This window comes from Etheostoma spectabile, chromosome 20 (genome assembly GCF_008692095.1).
Source record: "Etheostoma spectabile isolate EspeVRDwgs_2016 chromosome 20, UIUC_Espe_1.0, whole genome shotgun sequence".
Taxonomy (NCBI): Eukaryota; Metazoa; Chordata; class Actinopteri; order Perciformes; family Percidae; genus Etheostoma; species Etheostoma spectabile.
Window position 1 is genome coordinate 18,865,426 of NC_045752.1, and position 21,199 is coordinate 18,886,624.

At 40.3% G+C, this 21,199-nt stretch overlaps 1 protein-coding gene across 4 annotated transcripts in view; it reads left to right on the forward strand.

Moving 5' to 3' along the window:
- The first annotated feature begins 2,475 nt into the window (after positions 1-2,475).
- The window catches only part of ccdc88c (coiled-coil domain containing 88C), a 39,607-nt gene continuing 20,883 nt past the window's right edge, over positions 2,476-21,199 (forward strand). For all 4 annotated transcript variants that reach the window (XR_004326917.1, XM_032500101.1, XM_032500102.1 and 1 more), the window contains exons 1-9: positions 2,476-3,099; positions 4,633-4,745; positions 7,503-7,611; positions 15,975-16,044; positions 17,460-17,518; positions 18,566-18,649; positions 19,483-19,626; positions 20,042-20,268; positions 20,876-20,957. Coding sequence is in view for 3 of the 4 variants with exons in the window: in XM_032500101.1 (XP_032355992.1) it covers positions 3,040-3,099; positions 4,633-4,745; positions 7,503-7,611; positions 15,975-16,044; positions 17,460-17,518; positions 18,566-18,649; positions 19,483-19,626; positions 20,042-20,268; positions 20,876-20,957 (948 nt within the window). In the remaining variant the exon portion in view is untranslated. The remainder of the gene's footprint in view (positions 3,100-4,632; positions 4,746-7,502; positions 7,612-15,974; positions 16,045-17,459; positions 17,519-18,565; positions 18,650-19,482; positions 19,627-20,041; positions 20,269-20,875; positions 20,958-21,199) is intronic.

The window sequence follows — 21,199 nt, forward strand, 5'->3', positions numbered from 1 at the left end:
CACACACACACACACACACACACACACACACACACACACCTGTATGTACACACGGCAACAGTGCATTAGATGCTGACTTTCCTGTGCAGATTAATGGCCTGAAGCTGCAGCCTTCCTAACCCTGACTGACTGGTTCTGACTGGATCTCCTGATCACATGCACACTATTGCAATAAACACTAAAATAAAGGACATGACTGTTTTATTTTCTGCCTGTTTTTCGTTGACTGACCTATGACAGACTATCTTGTCAGATGACTCTTTCTGTCCTGTCTGATCACATTTGAGTAGAAATTACCTCTGAGCCTTGAGGGGTGAGCAAGTAAAGAAAACGTGAAACTTGTAGTTTATAGTCGAGTTTCTGATCGGCACACGATGCTGAATTTATTATATATTTTAGTGTATGCGTGTCTGAGTGAATGTATGTATGCACGTGTGTGCGCGTGTTGTCTGTCTGTCTTTAAAGACAGTCAAGTATTATTATGACCTGAAGTAGACCTGACAGAATGTCACTGTTATCACTGGGTAGAGCCTTTATATATTTGTAATATTGAAAATAGATTTATGAAGTCCAGAATGCACCAATAGGATTGCAGGTTTCACCGTTTGCCTCAGCTGCCACTGGTCCAGGAGGGAGTGGGGGTGGGGTTAAGTGGAATTAACTATTGAATGTGAAGCTAATTGATACCACTTGTTTATCAGATATCACTTCTTCCTGAGTAAATCTGCTTTTTGTATGACTATTCACAATGAATAAATAAATAAATAGATGATTGATAGAAAATGACTGACTTTGTGCTTTTTGGTTTATGGTTTCTTTAGGTACAGTGTTTTCCAAAGCAGACATATCGTAGTGGGGGCTATGGGTGTCCTCCCCAAGGACGTTTTGAGCAGAAACAACTCCATTTCCTGTATTCAGATTCACTTTTATTCACCAATTTACGGTGGAAATACCTTTTATGTGAAGAATAAAATAGATGACAATTCAGAACAGGATTATATGCACCCTGATTAAATTCCCTTGGTCTTTGACAATTCAAAGCAAATCAAAAATCTAATAGAAAGTATGTTGTTGCGTTTCATTGGGTATTTGTTAGTGGGTATATGGAAATCCTGGAGCTTTCTTAGAGGGTACACTGCGTATACCTACGTATATTGGTTTTCTTAAATGTTGAATTTTTCCTCATTTTTTAATTAAGATCCATTTCCAAAAGATGAATTTTTTTTTTTTTTTTCCTCTTTTTAGTCAACTTAAGCAGAGGTTCCTATATTCATGAGCAGCACTGTACTGGCGGATTGCTTTCTGGTAGGGGGTGTAGTAACGCAAAAGGAGCCACAAGGGAGCGCTGCTTCATGTATTATCGTTGCCAAGTGTTACCTTTGAGTGGAAAAATGTCCACTGTCATGTTACAGTGGGCTATACTTTCTAAGATCCACCACTTCTGCGGGAAAGCTTTTCAGAAATACTTCGTCTTGCTCAAAGAAAGAAAACACGCCTGATGCATTTATTTAGCAACTTTTGCGTCAGCTACGTGCTTGGTCTGGTTCTGAACGTGACGCTGGTAAACTTGCTTCTTTCCTGTCAGATCATGCCAAATCAAAGCACACTCTGGATTTCAGCAGTTTTCCAAAAACAAATGACTAGGGCCGATTTCTCCAGGTCTGATCCCCTCTGTACTCCCCCACATGTAGGCTAATGCTGTCAGCCAGCATCAAAACATCTCACTCCATTTTCCCATTAAAGTCCTCTGTAGAGGGCCAGAGGATCATGTCTACTAAATGATTTACTTTACAGGGTAATCAGTAGCCTTCATAAAAAGTATAATTGTCACATAACAATCAGATGTTATGAGTTAATGCTACTTTTTATTGGGTATTTGTGTCCTTCTGATCTGATCTTTGGTTTACTTGTCAACCTGTTTGAGGTCAGAGATAATCGAGGCAGAGCAAGAGGTTCATCTCTTTATAGCTTTAAGGGAAAATACCCCTTTAAAAGTTCCCTGCAGGCGGTCTGCCAATGTGGGATAGATGAGTTGGTTATGTTAACTATGTTCGGAGTGCATATAGTTTTGTTTTCATTTTATAATTCTCTCTCTCTCTCTCTCTCTCTCTCTCTCTCTCTCTCTCTCTCTCTCTCTCTCTCTCTCTCTCTCTCTCTCTCTCGTATTTGGGTTGTCAAATAAAGTAAATCTGGGAGCCTTACGTTTTTTTGCTTTCTGCTTTAAAAAACTTGTTTTACTAAGACTATTTAATCTAATGAAAAACTAAAAAAAAATCCATAAATTTAAGAGTACCAACGTTAACTATCTTGTTCCGTCTGAAGTCTTTGGCTGGTGGCAGCCGGCGGTGACGTCAGACTGAAAGAAAACTGCCAAATAAATGCACTGTAATTGGCCGATTTATCACAAAGGGCGGCCCCCGCGCTTCTTGCAGTAGCGGATTGGTCGGCACGCCTGTCACTCAATCCTCCCCTGCCTCTGGTCGCACACAGTCAGGTTGATGGAGAGAAGGAGAGCAGAGAGGTAGAGAGATGTAACAAACAACGGAAACAACTTTTTAACGTCCAATGTTTTCATCTGTCGTGCATTTTACGTTGTTTTACTTTGCTTACTTTTCTTTTCTTATTTCACGGCCGTGTCGCTGCTTTACGGTCAGAGTCGTGTATCCTGGCAACGCGAACAACTGCCCTGCGAAGTTTGGATCAAGTGTTACACCTTCAGCCGGAAAGTAAACTGGATATTTACCCGCTCAACTAACGGAGCTGACTCTGGGATGCATGCGAGCGATTGTGGAAGTATTTCCAACAGTTTGTATTCGTATTCAATGCTTTCCATTGTAAAGCCAGTGTTTAGCGAAACGGGACAGCGCGAGACAATAGTGGTGTGAGCTCGCGAAGGGGGGGGGGCGATGCCTCGCGGGGGCTTTGTTCTGTCCTGTGTGGTGACCCCACCGCGAGCCTGCTGCTGATATCGACTTATTGACCGTGGATTTATGAGCGGTTGGTGATTAATAAACGGACTCGGAAGCCTCTGGAACAACCATGGACGTGACTCTGTCCGAGTTACTGGCCACGTTCATGGAGTCACCGCTGGTGGTGTGGGTGAGTGGGAACTGCACGCGCACACAGTTGTGCGACGGTGTACACGAGTTGCTGACCTCTGCCTCTGTTTTTACTTTCTCTTTTCTGTTTGTTTCCCTCCCTTCGGTGCATTTGTTTTCAACAACTACCTCCCTAACCAGTAAAAAAACAACTTTAACCTCCATTGTAACGTTACCATCTGCAGTGGTTTGCTCTGTTTTACATTGGTTTTCCAGTGTGAAAACCTCAGATTATTTGATCCATTGAGAGATATCGATTAGTGCCTCTGGAACTTTCCAAGTGAAGATCTTATACTTACTGTCAAACAGAATTATACTTTAATTCTTTCTTCTGCTTCACTGCACTTCTTGAGTTACTGCTGTTTCTTTACCTGCTCGTCGTCTTTTGCCATTAAATAAAAAATGTTGACCCCAAAATATTCTCATTTATATTCAAATATTCTCACTTTCTAAATCATTTTAACTGTCTTGCATGTCCAAGGGGCGAATGTGTTTAAAAACACAACATTAAAAGAAAGCGAAATTAAATTAAACATTAAACATATTCATTCCCTAGTGCTATAGATGTCAGTGTCCAGAGTTTACTTAGGACCCAGTTTAATCTTCCAGCTGTCCGACATGGGGCTCCCTCCCACAGTATGACGACCCACAGAGCAGTCAACAGGTTATCTAACCTATGGTATGGTACTTCCTGTTTCTCTGCAACTCCATCATGTTGAATTGTTTTCCCCCACCTTTGTAGGACTCAGACAAACACAATTAACACAATTAACACAGCCACACCGTAGAAAGCCGACACATGGAAAGTGACTAGCTGCTACTTGTTTCTCATTCTGTTTTTTTTCTTTATTAGCACATCCAACGTTAAAGAAATGGGGTTTTGTGACCAGAAGGTTGCCGATACAATCTCTGGGTTTTAGGGCATGTCTGAGGGAGGGAGAAATTGAAAGAGTGGTGCTTTCTCCAGAGGCCAGCAGCAGATCAGACTGAGGTTGTACTGGACACCTTCCAGCTGTGTCACTGTGTGAGCATGAGCAGGGCGTTCCTCAAAGAGAGAATAATAAAAATGGGCTGTCTGTGGCATTTTAATTCCAGTATATCTTATAACATTGCTGACATGCCCAGATGTACATTGTGAGGGTTATTTGTGACTGTAATTGAGAGATGCCCTCCAAACACAATATCTATGTAGTTGATGGGTGGGGAGATCAAATCCAAAGGCCTCGTTTTGTGCAAAGATGCATGTTCAGCTGATCCTCCTTGTTTTACTATCCTCCTGTTGCAGCTCAGCAAGGAAACGTTGTATGGCTGTCCTCGACTAAAACCCCCCTAACACGCACCAAAAGGCTGTCCGTGAAAGGACCGTCCCTTTTGGAAGATACCCAGTTGATTTAACATGATTTAGAAATCTTGATTGAAAATTCAACAGGATGTCAACCAGCATATTGAGTTGAAAGGAAAACCAATCAAGTGTATAGAGTCTTTAGTTTCTATTTCATGGTGCGATGTAGTTGACCTCTCATTCTGTGTCTAGGTGCGTACGCTGGGTCCTTTGGGGTCATGTGACGAAGCCGGCTCGGAGGAGCGGGTCAACATGTTCATGGAGCTGGTGAATGGCGTCTTTCTGCACAAGATCATGACACACATGTAGGTGACACCATACAGAGTGAGAGTTTAATGTTCTGTTGCACGAGTCAGTGGAAAAAAAGTTCTTTGGTGTGTAATTTTGCATCTCTGGACTGGGTATATGAACGGTAAGTGAGTTGATCCAGCGTTTCCTGTGTGTGTCTGTGTAAGTGTGTTTGTGCGACCACATCCTGACTCGCTGCTTTCAGGTTGTAAACGTCACAGCCAGATGTGCTGAAATCTGCATTAAGAGATACAGCAGAGGGCAAACGTTAGATCATTAACAGTCCCTTTAGAACTGAGCTGCTGTCAGTTTGTACTCTGACTCAGGAATTACACAGCAGCTGCCACAGTCCGACTCAGAGGGCTACAGTGGCGTTATTTAACCAATCATCGATGCATCTAGATTCATCAAAGTGGTTTATTCCTACACAAGATTTATTTCTTCTCACTGTGTGACTTCTTGCTACTTTAAAAACCGCTTAATTACATCTATAATTAAATGAATTCACTTCCATTACCTTTACACAACTTACATGTGTAAAAGGGGTGTAAAAGAAAATCTATAAACATTTTATTTATTTTAAGATTGTTACTCATTGGCCATAATTCTTCCTGTAAGAGTTACTCAATTACTGGCTTACTGTCAATAAATAAGGGTGAATTTTTGAACAGAGACACAATTTTTCAAGGGAGAGTCGCAGTGCGTCTAAATCTATTTTTTCCAACACCTCTGGTAAGAGTATCGTGCAACAACTCTTAACAGATTCAGTTTATGCATGTTTACCAACAATATGTCCAGATATAATCAATCAAAACGTTGTCAATGCACAGAGAGAATCAGTCACCGCTATGAAGGTGATGCAACACTTACCTGCAGGAGCAGGATAGTACTTACACACTATGAGTCTGCTGTGACAGTATCCGGTTTTGTAAGTATGACAGTTTTTATGCAAACAAAACATGCAAAATTCATGGTGATTAAAGAACAAACATAGTACCCAGTGTGACCATGTGGCTCATTAATAAACTGGGAAATTAAATATATCAGGCTTTGGACACACACACACACACACACACACACACACACACTGCTTGTTTGTTGGATACATTTATATTTGGTTTTGGTCTTTTCATAGGATTACTTGACAATAAAAGATATAGACTATTGTCAGGCTTGTTCTTTAATTCTTTCTGGTTTGGACAGACATCACTAACGCTGTCCACAACAATAATACTGAAATATAAATACTTGTGTGGAATCTAAATCTTCTCCCACCCAGACGGCCCCAATCAGACCACATGTCATACGTTAGTTATTGTCTTCAGAAACAATGATAATCACGCTATTGTTCTTGACACACTGAATGTAGGCTAGGCTATCAAGGGGGGGAGGGGGGTGCAGGGGGTTATGGGAAAGTGGGTTACAGGGGAGGAGGCATTAGGAATATTATAGGAAAGCCACTCAGAGATCAGCCAGTCAGAGAACCAGTCATCTGTTCCATCGGTCCGTCTTTAAACCTATTGTCTCAAACCGGTTAACTGAGCCGGGGCAGACAATTGCAGTTGTATTGCAATTTAATGCTGCTGACTTTAATCGACTGTTGGTTTGACTGACTGGTTGACTAGGAATACAACTAGAAAAGGATATATTTGCTGAAGTAAATTTAGCATGCGTGTTGCTGATAATTAGCTGTTGTTGAAACATTAGAAAAAGTTAAGAGTTAAAATGGTGTAAGTGATGAATTGAGTGAGAAGTGTTAATGGAAGTGGAATTCCTGAAAGAAACTGGTGCAACTGGAAGTGTATATACCGGGGATAAAAGATGTCATTTAAAGTCTCGGCTGAAATGGAAACACCACAAGCAATTGGGAGTACATTGTGAATGATATAGTATGAAATAAATTAAACTGTGAAATTGAAAAAGAGGAGGATACAAAGCTCAAGGGTTGTAATCCCCAGAGAGCCGACTTGCCGACAATTTGGCAATTCATGCATGTGGTGTATCGTCAAGTGGTCAGTGAGGTCATAAAAAGTTGAAGATTGTAACCTGTAAACATTTGTATGATTTTTTTAACTGATCTTAAGTTGTTAAAAACATTTTGATACATTAATCCATTTCAATTATACAAGCCAATCAATTTTTTATCAAAATGGCTACAGATGTAGTCATGTAAAACACGTTTTCAGGTCATAAGCAACATCAAATGTTTCTAAAAGTAGATTTATATACCTCAACAGAGCATCAGAACGTAGTCATGCCAACGATTATTTATTTATGGGCATTTTAGGCTTTTATTGACAGGACAGATGAAGAAATGGAAGGGGGGAGAGAGGGGGAATGACATGCAGCAAAGGGCTGCAGGTCTAAGTCGAACCCGGGCCCGCTACGAGGAGGAGTAATCCTCTATATACGGGCGCCTGCTCTACCAACTGAGCTATTCGGGCGCCCTCAACGATGAATTATTTTAAAGAAAATCCAGTTCATCCAAATGCTCGCAGTTAGAATAGTTTCACCATCAAACGGACGGACGTCATGACAGTCATTGTAGGTCAGCCAGACACCATTACACCCCCTGTTCACATGCAAATCAGTCCGGCGCAGGCTGGGATGTGTATTGATGTGAGCATTAATCGTTCTCCAACACAAAAGTCACCCTGCACTTGGGATATGTGTGTCTCTGTGTGTGTGTGTGTGTGTGTAATATGACCTTTGTCTTAAGTGGAAATAAGGAACGTCAGTCTAAGTGCTCCTGTGGTTTGTGTGTGTCTCCATAGTGACCCCAGCCCAACCCATCAGAGGCTGAACAAGAATGTGAACAATGATGTGTCGCTTCGCCTTCACAACCTGACTGTTCTCACCAGACACATCAGGACGTACTACCAGGTATACACACACACACACACACACACACACACACACACACACACACACACACACACACACACACACACACGTGATAGGAAACGTTCATGGGTCAAACTGCACCACAGTCTACTAACAGGATTCTAGATATCATTTATTTTTAAAAATCTTAACCAATTAGAATTAGTGAATATATATATATTACATCTGCTAATCAATTGCTCCATAATTTATAATGTAAATTAAGTATCATGTAGAATTTTTACCAATGTTACTGAACTATTCCTTGGTTTGAGTCTCTGAGATTGAGTCGATTAATGCACGGTTGTGCAGCGGTGTGCGAATGTTAAATGGCCAGTTTTCTGATGTGTTCCCTATGGTGCTAGCATTTTACTGCACGTTTTACACACTCCGTTGTGTTTTATCCTATCAAAGGTTATGTGATTGGCCTCTGCAGTGTGACGTCGGGTTGCACATATCCAAAGGTTTTGGTTTCAACTTTTTACCGCATAGCCTCTACATATTTTTCTGGTCATTATAGAGATCTGGTTACACTGTTGCAACCTGGTGGCGTTTTCAGGTAATTTAATGAATGTATGAATGTTAACTAGCATCGCGTGAACACTTTTAATGGCCGTGCGTAGCGACACTGCCCTCTGAGACATAATATTTCCTGAAGACTCTCTTATGAAGTGGAACTTGTGGCGGGGATGAACAGACACTTCGTTGCCAGGTCAGAGAGCCGTGGGTAGAGCTCCCGCCATTCCTTCCAACTAGGGCTGCAGCTATCGATTATTTTAGTAATCGAGTATTCTACCAATTATTCCATTGATTCGAGCATTTGGATAAGAAATACTTTTTTAATTTTCATTGAAGAGCATTAATATACAATATTTTGGTTTAACATTGCTTACAATATCTCTCAAAAAGCTTAACGTATTAAGTGCATTTAAGTGCCATATTCCATTGTTTTTATAAAAAACATTTTCTGAAATGCAAAAACCTCAAACTAAAGCACACATTAAACATACATAAACATTACCTTAAGTTATGCAACTTAACTTTCAGAACTACAAGTTTCAACCTGAGACGGATCTATATATAGGCATATATGTTAATATTAGTTATACACAACCTATTTTCATTTATATATTTAATTACAATGTCACACAGCTCTGTTACACTTAAGCTAGTAGATCATTGATCAGCTGTTTCTCCGTGAAGAGAGTGGTGCTCAACAATCAGCTGTTTTTCCAAAAGGATAGTCAGCAAGTCGTCTCTTTAGATCACATTGTGGTCACCACCACGTTTTCTTGTCCTTGTTTCTGGTAGTTGTTGTGTTTTGGTGTAGTTTCATCGTCCGTACCACTCTGGGATTTACTTTGTCGGGTCCCCTTCTTAGAGTGGATGATTAAGTTAGACTCTGTTTTCTGTTGAGAAGCATTGACGTCGTGCTATTTTTGTGGTAAGCTAGTTTGATTTTGCAGTGGACACACTGTGGTCTTCCTTTTAATTACGTTTGATCTGATTCCAAACTTTGGACACTTTCTGTCATTTTTTCCAGCTTGTCTCTTCTATTAGCTCTCCTCAATATCTTATTTTGTCCACAACTACTAATTTCTCCCCTGACTTTTTGCAAAATGAAAAAATCCATAAAATATATAAAAAGTTTATATCATCCAGAAAGGGTTTCCAAAATCGCATCAAAATATCGTACTACTTAACCTGTTTATATCCACCTGCTCGCGAGTAGTAAGAATACATTGAATCATCAATGTATTCAATAAATGCTATAGTCGTAGTAAGTAAATATTTTTTCAGCCCACTTGTGTTACATGCTTCTTCCTAGGCCTGCACGATTCGGGGGGAAATACGAATGACGATTCTCTGCCACTGATTTTTTGACTATGACAAAACAAAACAAAAGCATGCTACAATTAGCCACAGTCTCATTCATTGTGTGTGTCAACAGGACATGACTGCTGCTCAGTCAAATCAACTGTATCTGAGCACCTTATCACTGATTTTATACAAAGGACACACTGTGTGCAGACACATGCCCAAAGCAGTTATGTAACCAACCAAGGAGCTCAGGTTAGCCATGAGGGGATGGTCACATTACATCATGGGCCTGGCATCAATACACAACATGCTCAAATTAAGGACAGTTTAAAACACACATTTGTCATTGCCAACACTCCTCTTATGAGTCATTTGGGAAAATGTCATTCCTCTCTCAGAATCCGGATACTTTATTGATCCCCTCAGGGAAATTATTTATTTAGTTGTATCTCTGTAAAACTACAACATGTGGTCATGTCAATCAGTCAATCCATTTATTTTGTCAAGTGAAGTCATTTAAAATACAATTTCAGTTACAATACAATTTGAATGAACATACAGTATGTGTTTGATGGATCCTAGTGGCCTGAGGATAGAAGCTCCTCCTAAGCCTCTCAGTGCTGGCCTGGTGTATCCGGTACCGTTCATCTGACCTCAACACGGAGAAAAGGCTATTACCCAGGTGGTCGGGATCTTTAATGATTCTCTCAGCCTTTTTTCCTTGCAGCACCTGGTGTAAAACCCCTTTAGGCAGGGCAGAGCACTGCCTATTGCCACTCTCTGCAGGGCCTTGGGGTCCTGTTTGGTGCTGTTTCAGAACCCGGCAGTGATGTTCTCCACCATGACGCTTTCAATGATGCAGAAGTAGTGATTGCTCCGTATTTGAGGGGATACCTGAAATTTTCTCAGGTGTCTGAGGTGAAACAGTCTCTGCCTAGCCTTTCTCACCACTGAGTCGGTATGCAGTGCCCAGGTCAGACCCTTGGTGATGTGGACACCAATGTCTTTGAAATTGTCCACCCTTTCCGCCAAGCACCCATTGATATTAATGGGGGCGTAGTTCCTTCCCTGCTTCTTCCCAAAGTCCACATTCATCCCCTTAGTCATGCTGACATTCACAAGTAGGTTGTTGTCCTGACCTCTACTTCCTTCAGGTAGACCGGTTTATTGTTGTCTGTGATCAGTATTGTAGTTTTACATACGGCTGCTCAGAAATCTAATTCTTACCCGCCTGAAGTGTACGACCGTACAGTGTTAAAATCAAATTTGTTCATACGCACGATTTATGGAAGAGGCCCGTTATCCGGTTCATTTAGATAACAATGGCAAAGTGTCTCAGATAATACAGAATACTTCAGTATAGTGTTGATCATGTGTAGCTGATGCAGGTCAGACGCAATAAAGACCATTGTCAGCTGTCACGTCTGCTGTCAACTGTTGTGTGTGTACACAAGTGGGTCATTTTGGGCTGTATGGGGTTAATCTGTCCACGATGATTAAGCTCTAACCACAGTCAAATACCCTGGTTTTAACATGCAACCACACACATGCACATGGACACACACCTTAAGTCATTGAGTGATGAGCCTCAGAATGCCACTTAGTTTAATTTAGGAACAGCCACAAGAACAGAAAACACACACACACCCACCCCCATATACAGCTGTTCATAAGGGGCTAGGCGTTGGCTTTCTCTTAATTAGGTGATGTCTCAGCAGACACACAAGCGTGTCCAGTGACTCCTCCCAGTCTCCCCTGTGTGTGTGTGTGTGTGTGTGTGTGTGTGAGGAGGGGGTGTCTCTTACCTCCCTTCTGTTCCCTCTCTGCTGTACAAAGCACGGTAACCTGATATCTCTACCTCTGAACACTAAGCTATTTACTCTTTTCACTTTTCTTGCTGGGTTTTCCGTTGACTGTTACACCCAAATGCTGGAATAAATAACTGATTCATTGATCAACATAATAATCCATCAAACATTTAAGACAAAACAAATTAAAAATATACCATTTGGTGGTTACAGCTTCTAAAATGTGAGGGTTACCATTTACATTGCTTAACATAATTGTAAAAGGGAAACCTTAAAACTGACCAAATCCATAGGGACTGGAGAAGTAATTGGGGAATGTCTGACATTTTTCATCTTCATAAATGACTTCAACAATTTAGACAATTGATTAACTGATTTGGTTGATTGAATATTTTTTTCAGCTCCAGTTCATAGTATACCTACTTCTTCAGTTATCACTTTATATAATACTCCTTTAAATAGGATACTTGTGGCAGTTTAAGTTGTGCGCAGAGGAATGAAGGGCAGTGTATACATTTGGCCATATTTGTTCTGAAGTAGACACACAAGAACACAACTCACAACATGTTAACCATTGATAATAAACTTAATTTTACATTGAAACAGATACAGACTTCCATGCTAGGGATTTGCGGTAAAAAATAATTAATACATTGACACAGACAGCGATAGGACTAAATGACAAAGAAATTAATTGTTGGACAAATTATCTGTAGGTGGGTCAGATTACAGTTATTTGCAGACTGTTAGTGGTAAGAAATACAAGCTCTTTTGTCACCTTTCAAAATGAAACTTTGTGTATGTGTAAAGTGTATGAGGAATTTTAATAAAACATTATTCAATTTGGGGAATTCTATGAAATGAAATAAGAATTGCCTTCAAATATTTGCTTATTGCTTTACTTCACTGTGACTGTAAACCGAATATCTTTAAGTTGTGGACAAACCAAGACATTTGAGGACGTCATCTTGGGCTTTGGGAAATCCTGATCCTTTTTTACGTTATTCGTACGAACCTTTTTGTACTCCTTCTATCTGACCAGAGAGTGTATGTAATACTGCCACAATGTCTGAGTGGGACAGCTCTCTGGCTCATGTGGAAGAGATTTCATTGTTCTGTAGAAGGCCAACTTGGGCAGAACCGTCCCCTGCTCTCTTTCTTGTGCCCCTTTCCTCTCGCTCTTTACTCCTCCTTGGTTACCGTGGGAACTGCAGAACAAAACCCAAGCCTACACGAGATGTTTTGAACTCCATATCCTCTGGCCTACTTCGCACATTCTCACACACACACACACACACACACACACACACACACACACACACACACACACACACACACACACACACACACACACACACACACACACACACACACACTGGCCACATATGTACGACTCTGTGTGTGTGTTGATGTTGACCCTGGTCAAACTCAGGGACAGTGTTATTGCCCCAACTAACTGCCAGCCACTGTCTGAATGATTGCTGTTTTGTGTTCTGGAGGAACGATGTTGCACCGTGAGGTTACTAGAGAGTAGAGTTCCCTTTTGTTTTTTTATTACGTTAATGTACTGTGTGTGTTTGTGGCCAGCCCCAATTTTTTGGCAAAGGGGAACAACTGGGGGCTCAGAGACACAGTGCAAATGTTCCCTTTATTCAGTTAAAAACAAGAAAAGAAAGAAAAGGAGTTACTAAGAACCTGCACTTGGAAATGTGCTTCCGGGTGCTTCACAGTGTGATCCGAGTAGCCTTTCCGTTCTGTTTAGGGGTTTTCTAAGTGTCTTTTTGGCCACACCGCGGGGCGAGGTCCAGCTCCAAAGCCATGATATTCCCAGAAAAATCAGCAGGTTTGTCATTACTGTGCCTTCACTATGGATCAGAGGAATGGGTTTTGAATTTTTAAAGTGGTGAATGTGGGAAAAAAGTTGTGAAACACAGAACTTAGCAGCTTGGTTAAAGTCAGATCTGCTGTTAGCTGCCATCGTTTTATTGATCTCGGATTAGAAATGTGAGCCCAGTGCGGTTGTGCGCCATGGATTTAGGCCTTGTGTGTACGTGTGAGTGTCTAAATGGGTCATGTAGCAGGCTGTATTGATCCAGTTTTAAGTGTTAGATCCTGCTGGTGATGTTGCTGCAGGAGATTATTTATAGATCATCTGAGCTATCACTAGCGTGCGTGCGTGCACACACACACACACACACACACACACACACACACACACACACACACACACACACTCTCTTAAGGAAAACAGAGTGCATTTTGATCAGAGATTGATATTTACCTTATTCACACTGTTAGTATTTAATTTTTGTACACTGACATAGTCCTTGCAAAAAACAACATATACAGTACACCACAATCATATGCAACACAGGTCCAGGTGGTATTAGAGATTTTATGTCTATCTGTCTATCTCATCTACAATAAACAAATAGTTAGTTAGCACTGACCTTAGCCATTTTTTTTTTCCAAGTAGGAACATCACCCTAAAAAAACTATACAGATCTAACTCAACAGGACTTCTCTCTCTTTTCTCCCCATTAAAGATGTGCCAGTATTAAAATGACTTAAAAATGACCTCAGCCTAGAAGCTTACCACATCATCTTCCGTATTTGTAATACTGGTAAAATACGCTGTTAAAATTCTCCCCACACTCCTTCCTCACTCTTTCAATTGCGAACACTATTCTGTCAAATCTGTTTGAAAAGTCAGATCTTTGACAGCTTTGGGAATTGCCATGCTCTTTATTCCTTCTTCTTTGCCATTTTTTAGCAGGCTCATAATCGTGCATCGTGGTAGCTTCAGCTTCCCCACCGTCCTTAGCCATCCAAAGTGTAATATTTCAGATTTCAGCCTCTTTGCAAGCATTACTGGATTTTCCTGTTGCAGACGACATCTACTTTTTATTTTATTATTTTTTTAGAAATTATGTTACTGGCTTTATTGTGGTTACACATTAGGTATATACCAGGGTACTAGTGACGCTCAGTGGAGGAGAAAAACTGTCTAGTCATTCCTCTATGAAACAAACTTTGTGACAAAGCTTCCAGACTGACGGTGTGTTTCAGCCGAATTCCTGCTGCGCCTTAAAGACATCTGGTAGCCAGCTCACATGTTTTATTCACTGTGTGTGTGTGTGTGTGTGTGTGTGTGTGTGTGTGTGTGTGTGTGTGTGTGTGTGTGTGTGTGTGTGTGTGTGTGTGTGTGTGTGTGTGTGTGTGACTGGTTGGGTCTCTAATTACCCGATGATGTATAGGCCAGTGTAACAGTATCTGCAGGTATTGCACTACTTCTACACTCGCTACCTCAAAGCTGTCCCTGCCGCTCAGTTCCAACCGTGGTGTAAGCCGATCTTAGCATTTATTTGTCTGGTTAGCAGATGACATTCTAGACTAGAGCTTGATATCTCACAAAGTTGTGACCGTGACCTAATGTACAGTGGCAGTCTATGAAATGTGAATGGGTTTTTCAATCTCACAACACAATTTTGATATCTTTACCAATTCTGAGAAGGTGCTCGGGAGACTGTGTGCAGGGGTGTTTTTAACTGTATTATTCCAGCTCAGCTGACAGTTACTTCCCTCCTTCCCAAACAGCCACACTAACACACCTTTTCCTTTGTCAGGGGGTCATCAGCATTTTTACATTACAGTACATTACATGTCATTTAGCTGACGCTTTTATCCAAAGCGAATTACAATTGCTATATACAGTCTGTCAGGCCACACGCCATCTCAATCTCAAAACAACTGGCTTTGGCAGTCAAATTACATGTTTGGATAAAGACACTGCACCTCTGTCTCCCCATATACAATTGTTTGTGTATATGCATTTGATTTAATAGAGTTGGTAAGATATTTATTTGTTTCAAATTATTGTTTTCTCTGCCCTTCTGGACAATGGGTGTGTTTTTGGAGACAGGAGAGGATATTCTGGAATGGAAAGCATTCCCTCCTAGTGGGCTGTTTTTTTTCCTGACTCAGACACACACACACACACATCAACAGCAGGGTGTTTCCTGTTGGCCGCTTGCCTAGACACACACACACACACACACACACCACACACAACACGTAGGTGCACAAGTCTGGGTCAGTTGGTGGCTGGACTTTGATTTGTTTCCTCTGGTATAACCAATCTTTAATATGTAACACATTAGATTTTGCCCCACTAATGGTAACAATCTTTTAGAAACTGTTGATGTCAGAGAAAATTGTTGTTCCTGATTTCTTGAAATTAAGGATGGAAATGTATACGATTGTATAGTATTGATACCAATTACTGTTATTGATTTTACTTATCTGCCCAAATTTCTGTTGATTTCCTTAGTGATTCCTGCTTAATGTTCTGCTGGAAAAAACAAGTTTATTTTTTCAATTGTAAAATGTCCCCGATCAGTACATATCTCGATCACAATTCTTTGAAAATGTTGATGTGTTTATGTTAAAAAATGAATATTGGCCAATAAATCACAATTTGTTTTTCATTCACAAATATGGATACCAGCTTCAAAAGGTCTTTCAGGTCTAATAATATTTCATTGTGTTTTTGCCACAAGGACCAAACTTAATGCTTTAGTTGTCTGCCGGTTGGCTTCTGATGGACAGTTTCTGGTCCTCCTGCTGTGCTTGTTGTCAGTAATACCGTTTTGTGTATGGTTATCATTATGACCATAAAATTGAAAATGTCTTCTTTTTCTCCATGTCCCACCAACCTCATCGTCTCTGCTACAGGAGAACTTACAGCAATTAATAGTCATGCCCCTTCCTAACATCCTCTGCATCGCCAAGGATCCAATATCAGGTAAGAAACATCCTAACACGAATGAAGTGCTACATATTTCCACTTCCTCCATGTCTGTGCTTTAATATATCTTCCTACGGATCTTTGCAAACTTATACCCGAACATTGTCAGGATGGTCCTCCTTAACCTTTTATTTGGGTGGCTACTATCCTATTTATATATTTACATTCACCACAGTTGTGAGTAGTTATTTCCTTCCCTTTAATCCCAAGACATATTAAGCAGAAATACAAATAATGGGCAAAGTACAGTCAAGTACAAATATAGAATAGACAACTTACAAGAAAAACTGTACAGTTTTGTGCAGGATGTAGCAAAATATTGATCAAGGGATAAGTAAATCCATGGGTTATGAGAGAAAAGTGGGAAATAAATCTGCTGGGGTTGTTTCCCTGATTTTTATTGAAACAGAGTTGAGTTGAAAACAAAACACCCCAAGGCAGCCATCTTAAGTAGGTTTGCATATGCATGCATATTAGGAACATGATTAGGTGATTACCTGACTTATAAATTTACTGTTTAATAGTTTTGAACTTATACATTGTGTACACAGAGTTTACTAAAAAGAAAGGTTTTAACTACTCACTGCTGCTGTTGGTTCTTCTGGTCGCCGTCTATCTCGCCAGTCAGAAGTAGTCGAGGGAGGAGAGTAAAGATGGAAAGCTCTTAAAGCTTAGTTCCATATAAATGCACGCATAATTTGTTGTTTTGTTAGTGAAAAACAATATTGACCTTGTAGTTGACAGAGGAGCCTCGTATAAGAATGACATTTCCTCCTATTCGCATTCCAAGATTGATTCTACTTCTTTTTTATTTTTTAACTCTGTGTACACAAACAAGGTTCTCAATGCTTGAGTTCATATGTAGAGCTCCTGGTGATACTTTGACCATTCTCATGTTGTGTCGAGCCTTCTTATTGTTCTAAAAATAGCGACTTTGATACTATCTTAGAAGTGCCTATAGCTCTCCCATTCAAAAGGCCATTTGACCAAAAAACAATTACACGGTAAATCTTAAAAATGGCGCTTCTGTCCTAATTATGCTTTTAAACTAAAAGTTTGACCTTTGAATTTTGGCTAGAGTTACGCTTTAAATTGTGATTAAATCAAATAACAATAGAGAGTTTGTAGTAGTCCGCTGTGAAAAGTTAACTGTAGCATAGTAGACTGTAATACTGCCTGATGTATGGAACAGTCTCAATCACCGATAACCTATAGATTATTTCTTCAAACATTATATTCAAAGACCTGCTGTGTGACTTTTCTTCAACTTTTTTCTTGAAGTGACTTTTATTTGGCAGTATCATAGTTTCTTGGATTTAAAGTGCTGTGTGCTCTGTACTCCTCTCCCAAAAAGGGTTAAATGTTAGCATGTGTCTGATATACAGGACGTCTCTGTGTTTTGTTTCCTCCAGCTAAGAGCATGGAGGAGCTGAAAAGACTTTTGTTGCTGCTACTAGGCTGTGCTGTCCAGGTAACGCGCACATGCTCACACGCACATACACGCACATGCCCAAACACAGCAACTTACTGTACCACCCAGTCTCACAGCAGGAAGAGTGTTTGTCTCTATTTAGTTTTGCATGTCTGAGCACAGCCGTTCTGTGTGCCTGCTGATAAGGTGCAGAGTGGGACTGCAAGATCAAAATGCACGTGGAGTTGCATTTACTGTTTATATACAATGGTTTATATATATATACAGTAATAACCATTAGAATGACAGTACTATATTATAAAAAATGCTGGGTACTGGTCGGCACAGTTGGAAGGTTTGAGAGCTTTGCTCGAGGGCACTATAACATTCGTTATTGTATAATTACATGTAAGTAAATATTTGTCTACTTTGAGTTAACACGTTATTTTCAAATCTATTCATTTTAAAATAATTTCATTCAAGAATCAGCCAGATATGGCGAGTGAAGAGTTATTTGGGTTACCTGTAATTAAAGAGGAGGGGCTAGTCATGTGGGAGGTTGGGCACGGGTGGTTTCTCTGTTTGTGTGTTAGTGCGTTCAGCTTTTGTTGTCTCTCATTTTCACCTCTCCCATGGCTCTGAACCCACAAAAGTTTTTATTTTTTTCATTTTTCCATCTGCATGTGGCTGTTCAGTTTCTCCCTTTATCACTCCCTCCTTCCTGCTTCCCCTCCTTTTGTCTCCCACCCTACCTGTACTGGTTCTACTGGTTACAGGAAAGATGCCACGAGGGAGCGATGAATGGAAATACAGTCGGAGGATGGGGGTGGATAAAGCTAAAAGAAAGCGTTGTTGATATTGTACAAAATAACACTATTCTACCTCCGCAGTGGCAACATAGAAAAACAAACAACCACAATTTTATTCAAATCTGTAGTGCTATCTTAATTTCCTGCTATGTGTGTTTGTGTGTGTGTCACCATGGTGTGGGCTGATTATACAAGATAGTGGATTTTTTTTTTTTAAATGATTAAAGCTGAACTGTGTGTTTGTGTGTTTGTGTGTGTGTGTGTGTGTGTGTGTGTGTGTGTGTGTGTGTGTTGTCAGTGTGAGCGTAAGGAGGAGATGATAGAGAAGATCAAGCTGCTGGACATTGAGACCCAAGCTGCCATCGTCTCCCACATCCAGGAGGTCAGTAGAGCACAATGCTAGCCTACAAAACATGGCATAGCTTCTTATAATATCTGGGGGCTTTCAACCACACCTCACAGTCTTGAGTTTGCTCAGTTGTAATGGAAACTTTTTCTGGCTGTTCACTGACTCCAGTGTTAGTCTCCAGACTCCATCAGTAATCAGTTCAGACTATCCATTTTGTTATGAATGTGATTTTTAGACAGTTTGCTTATTTACTTCAGTCCAGCCATATCAGGTCAGCCCTTTACTTCTGGGACTTTACAGTATCTGCCGGATAAATGTGATAATGAAGTCATGCTAATGATTTTACCATGCTAGTAAATGTCTCCAGCCCCACAGACACTTTGAAGAGTTTGTCATTAGTTGCTATGTGGACAAGATGTTGTTCAAACTCACAGAACGTTGTAGTGTTAAATTACTTTCTTAAATACCCAGAGATTTTCAAATGTTTCAAACAAATCAAGCAGGGAATGACTGTAAAATGTTACCTTGAATCAAACAGTGCAGCTGTTAAAAGTGACATATTGTGTTGTTAGTATTTATCTTTTTATTTATGCATATAAAATAAAAACATACAATAACAACAAGTGGAATGAAACAAACTGAGAGAGAACCCACCCAACTCTAGGAACCCACCTAACATTCAAATTAAAGACAACTGTACATGCTTGCCACCAATTTACAAATGAACATGCATACTCTTACCAGTAAATGAAAAAAGTGCTAGACTGAGCACTGAATATGCTGTATTTTCAAGGAGGAAGCCACTGTATACAGCCTAACTTGTGCTGTATTTTGCAACATTACATTTTGTTATGTGTCTGTTGCAGGTGACCCATAACCAGCTGAATGTTCTTGACCTGTCCTGGCTGGAGGAAGTATCAGAGCTCGCACACGAAGAGCTAGAACCTGTGTCCCGCAACATGGCTGCATCGCTACAGCAACTGATTGACCAGAGAGACAAAGCCAGTGAGGTAATAATAAAAATAATGAAACAACCACTGCCAGGCCGATATTGGTATTGTGTTACTAATATCAGAACATAAGATATAAGTATATAACATATAAGAAGATAAGACTATTTATCACACTTAAAAGCTCTATTAAAAATCAAAGACCAGTCATTGTTGTCTACTTGTTATATGTTGGATATGATCCAGTAAGTTTGGTTACATATTATTTTGATTATTGTGATTAAAGTCCAATTTGTAGTGTTAAATGATGTAATGCTGTTGTAGAGGATTTTTCACTTGAACACACTAATATATACATTTATGTAGTGAAAGTCGTCCAATTTAAAGAAGACAGTTGGCAGTCTGTCCATAGTATTATTTCAATGAGAAAACTGGAATTAAATGGGAAATCAGCAACAACTCTTCTGCCCTTCAGGTGATTGTGAATCTGACCCAGGAGAGGGACTACTTGTCCAGTAAACAGCCCCAGGAAGGGTTCAGGAACCTGGGCATGAGCAGCCCAGAGCGTTGGCAGAGTTCTGGAGGCGTGGGATTGAATAACGGTGGATCGGCTGTGTCTGAGCTGACCAAAGAGGAGAAGCAGCATCTGTCTGTGGAGCTCGCTGACACCAAAGCCAAGCTCCGCAGATACAGACAAGAACTGTAAGTCTAACGCAACTTATCCAAAACCTGGGTGTCCAAACGTAAACACATCCTATCAAATTATTTCAAGCTGCTCTAATTTTTTGTTCACATTGGATCATATGTCATATATCATATGTCACTAATAATGTGAAAGGTGTCTCTCATAGTGACGACAAATAGAAACTAATCTTTCCATGTGGCTAAAAGCTGAACTGTGTTGAAACAAGCGGCAGCTGGAATTCATTAAATATCCAACATAGCTCATTATGTTATGTAGTTCTGATATGTAATCATATGGAGATCCATCAATTTGCAGATAAACTATACACTCCCACTTTACACACAGCAACTTTAAGTCATTCTGCTGAATATATTGTCTGCTCGCTATATTAAAGACTTAACAGTAAGTCAGTTAGTTTCTACAGTATCATTACTGTAAATTACAAGATGGATTGTAAAAAAAGGTGTGTGTGTGTGTGTGTGTGTGTGTGTGTGTGTGTGTGTGTGTGTGTGTGTGTGGGGTGGGTGTGTGTGTGTGTGTGTGTGTGTGTGTGTGGGTTGTGTGTGTGTGGGGGTGTTGGTGTGGTGTTGTGTGTGTGTGTGTGTGGTGGGTGGTGGGTCCCAGGGAGGAGAAGACCGAGCAGCTGATGGATTCAAAACATGAAGTGGAGCGACTGGATCAGGAGTTACAGCGACAGAAACAAGAGGTCAGGATCCATTTATAAGGACAATTATGAAACCCCCCCGGAAGAAAAGCAGTTTGCTACACAATTTACACAGTTTACTACACAATTTGTCTTTGGATAATAACCTAATATAGACCTATATGGATGTTTTCCTGGTCTGAACCATCGTTCTGTCATGTTCTGTATTATGTTGTAATTGTAATGTAATTAAAGGTAATTATTTGAACAAATCAAGTTAATGGAAAATTGCGTTTGCGTGTGTG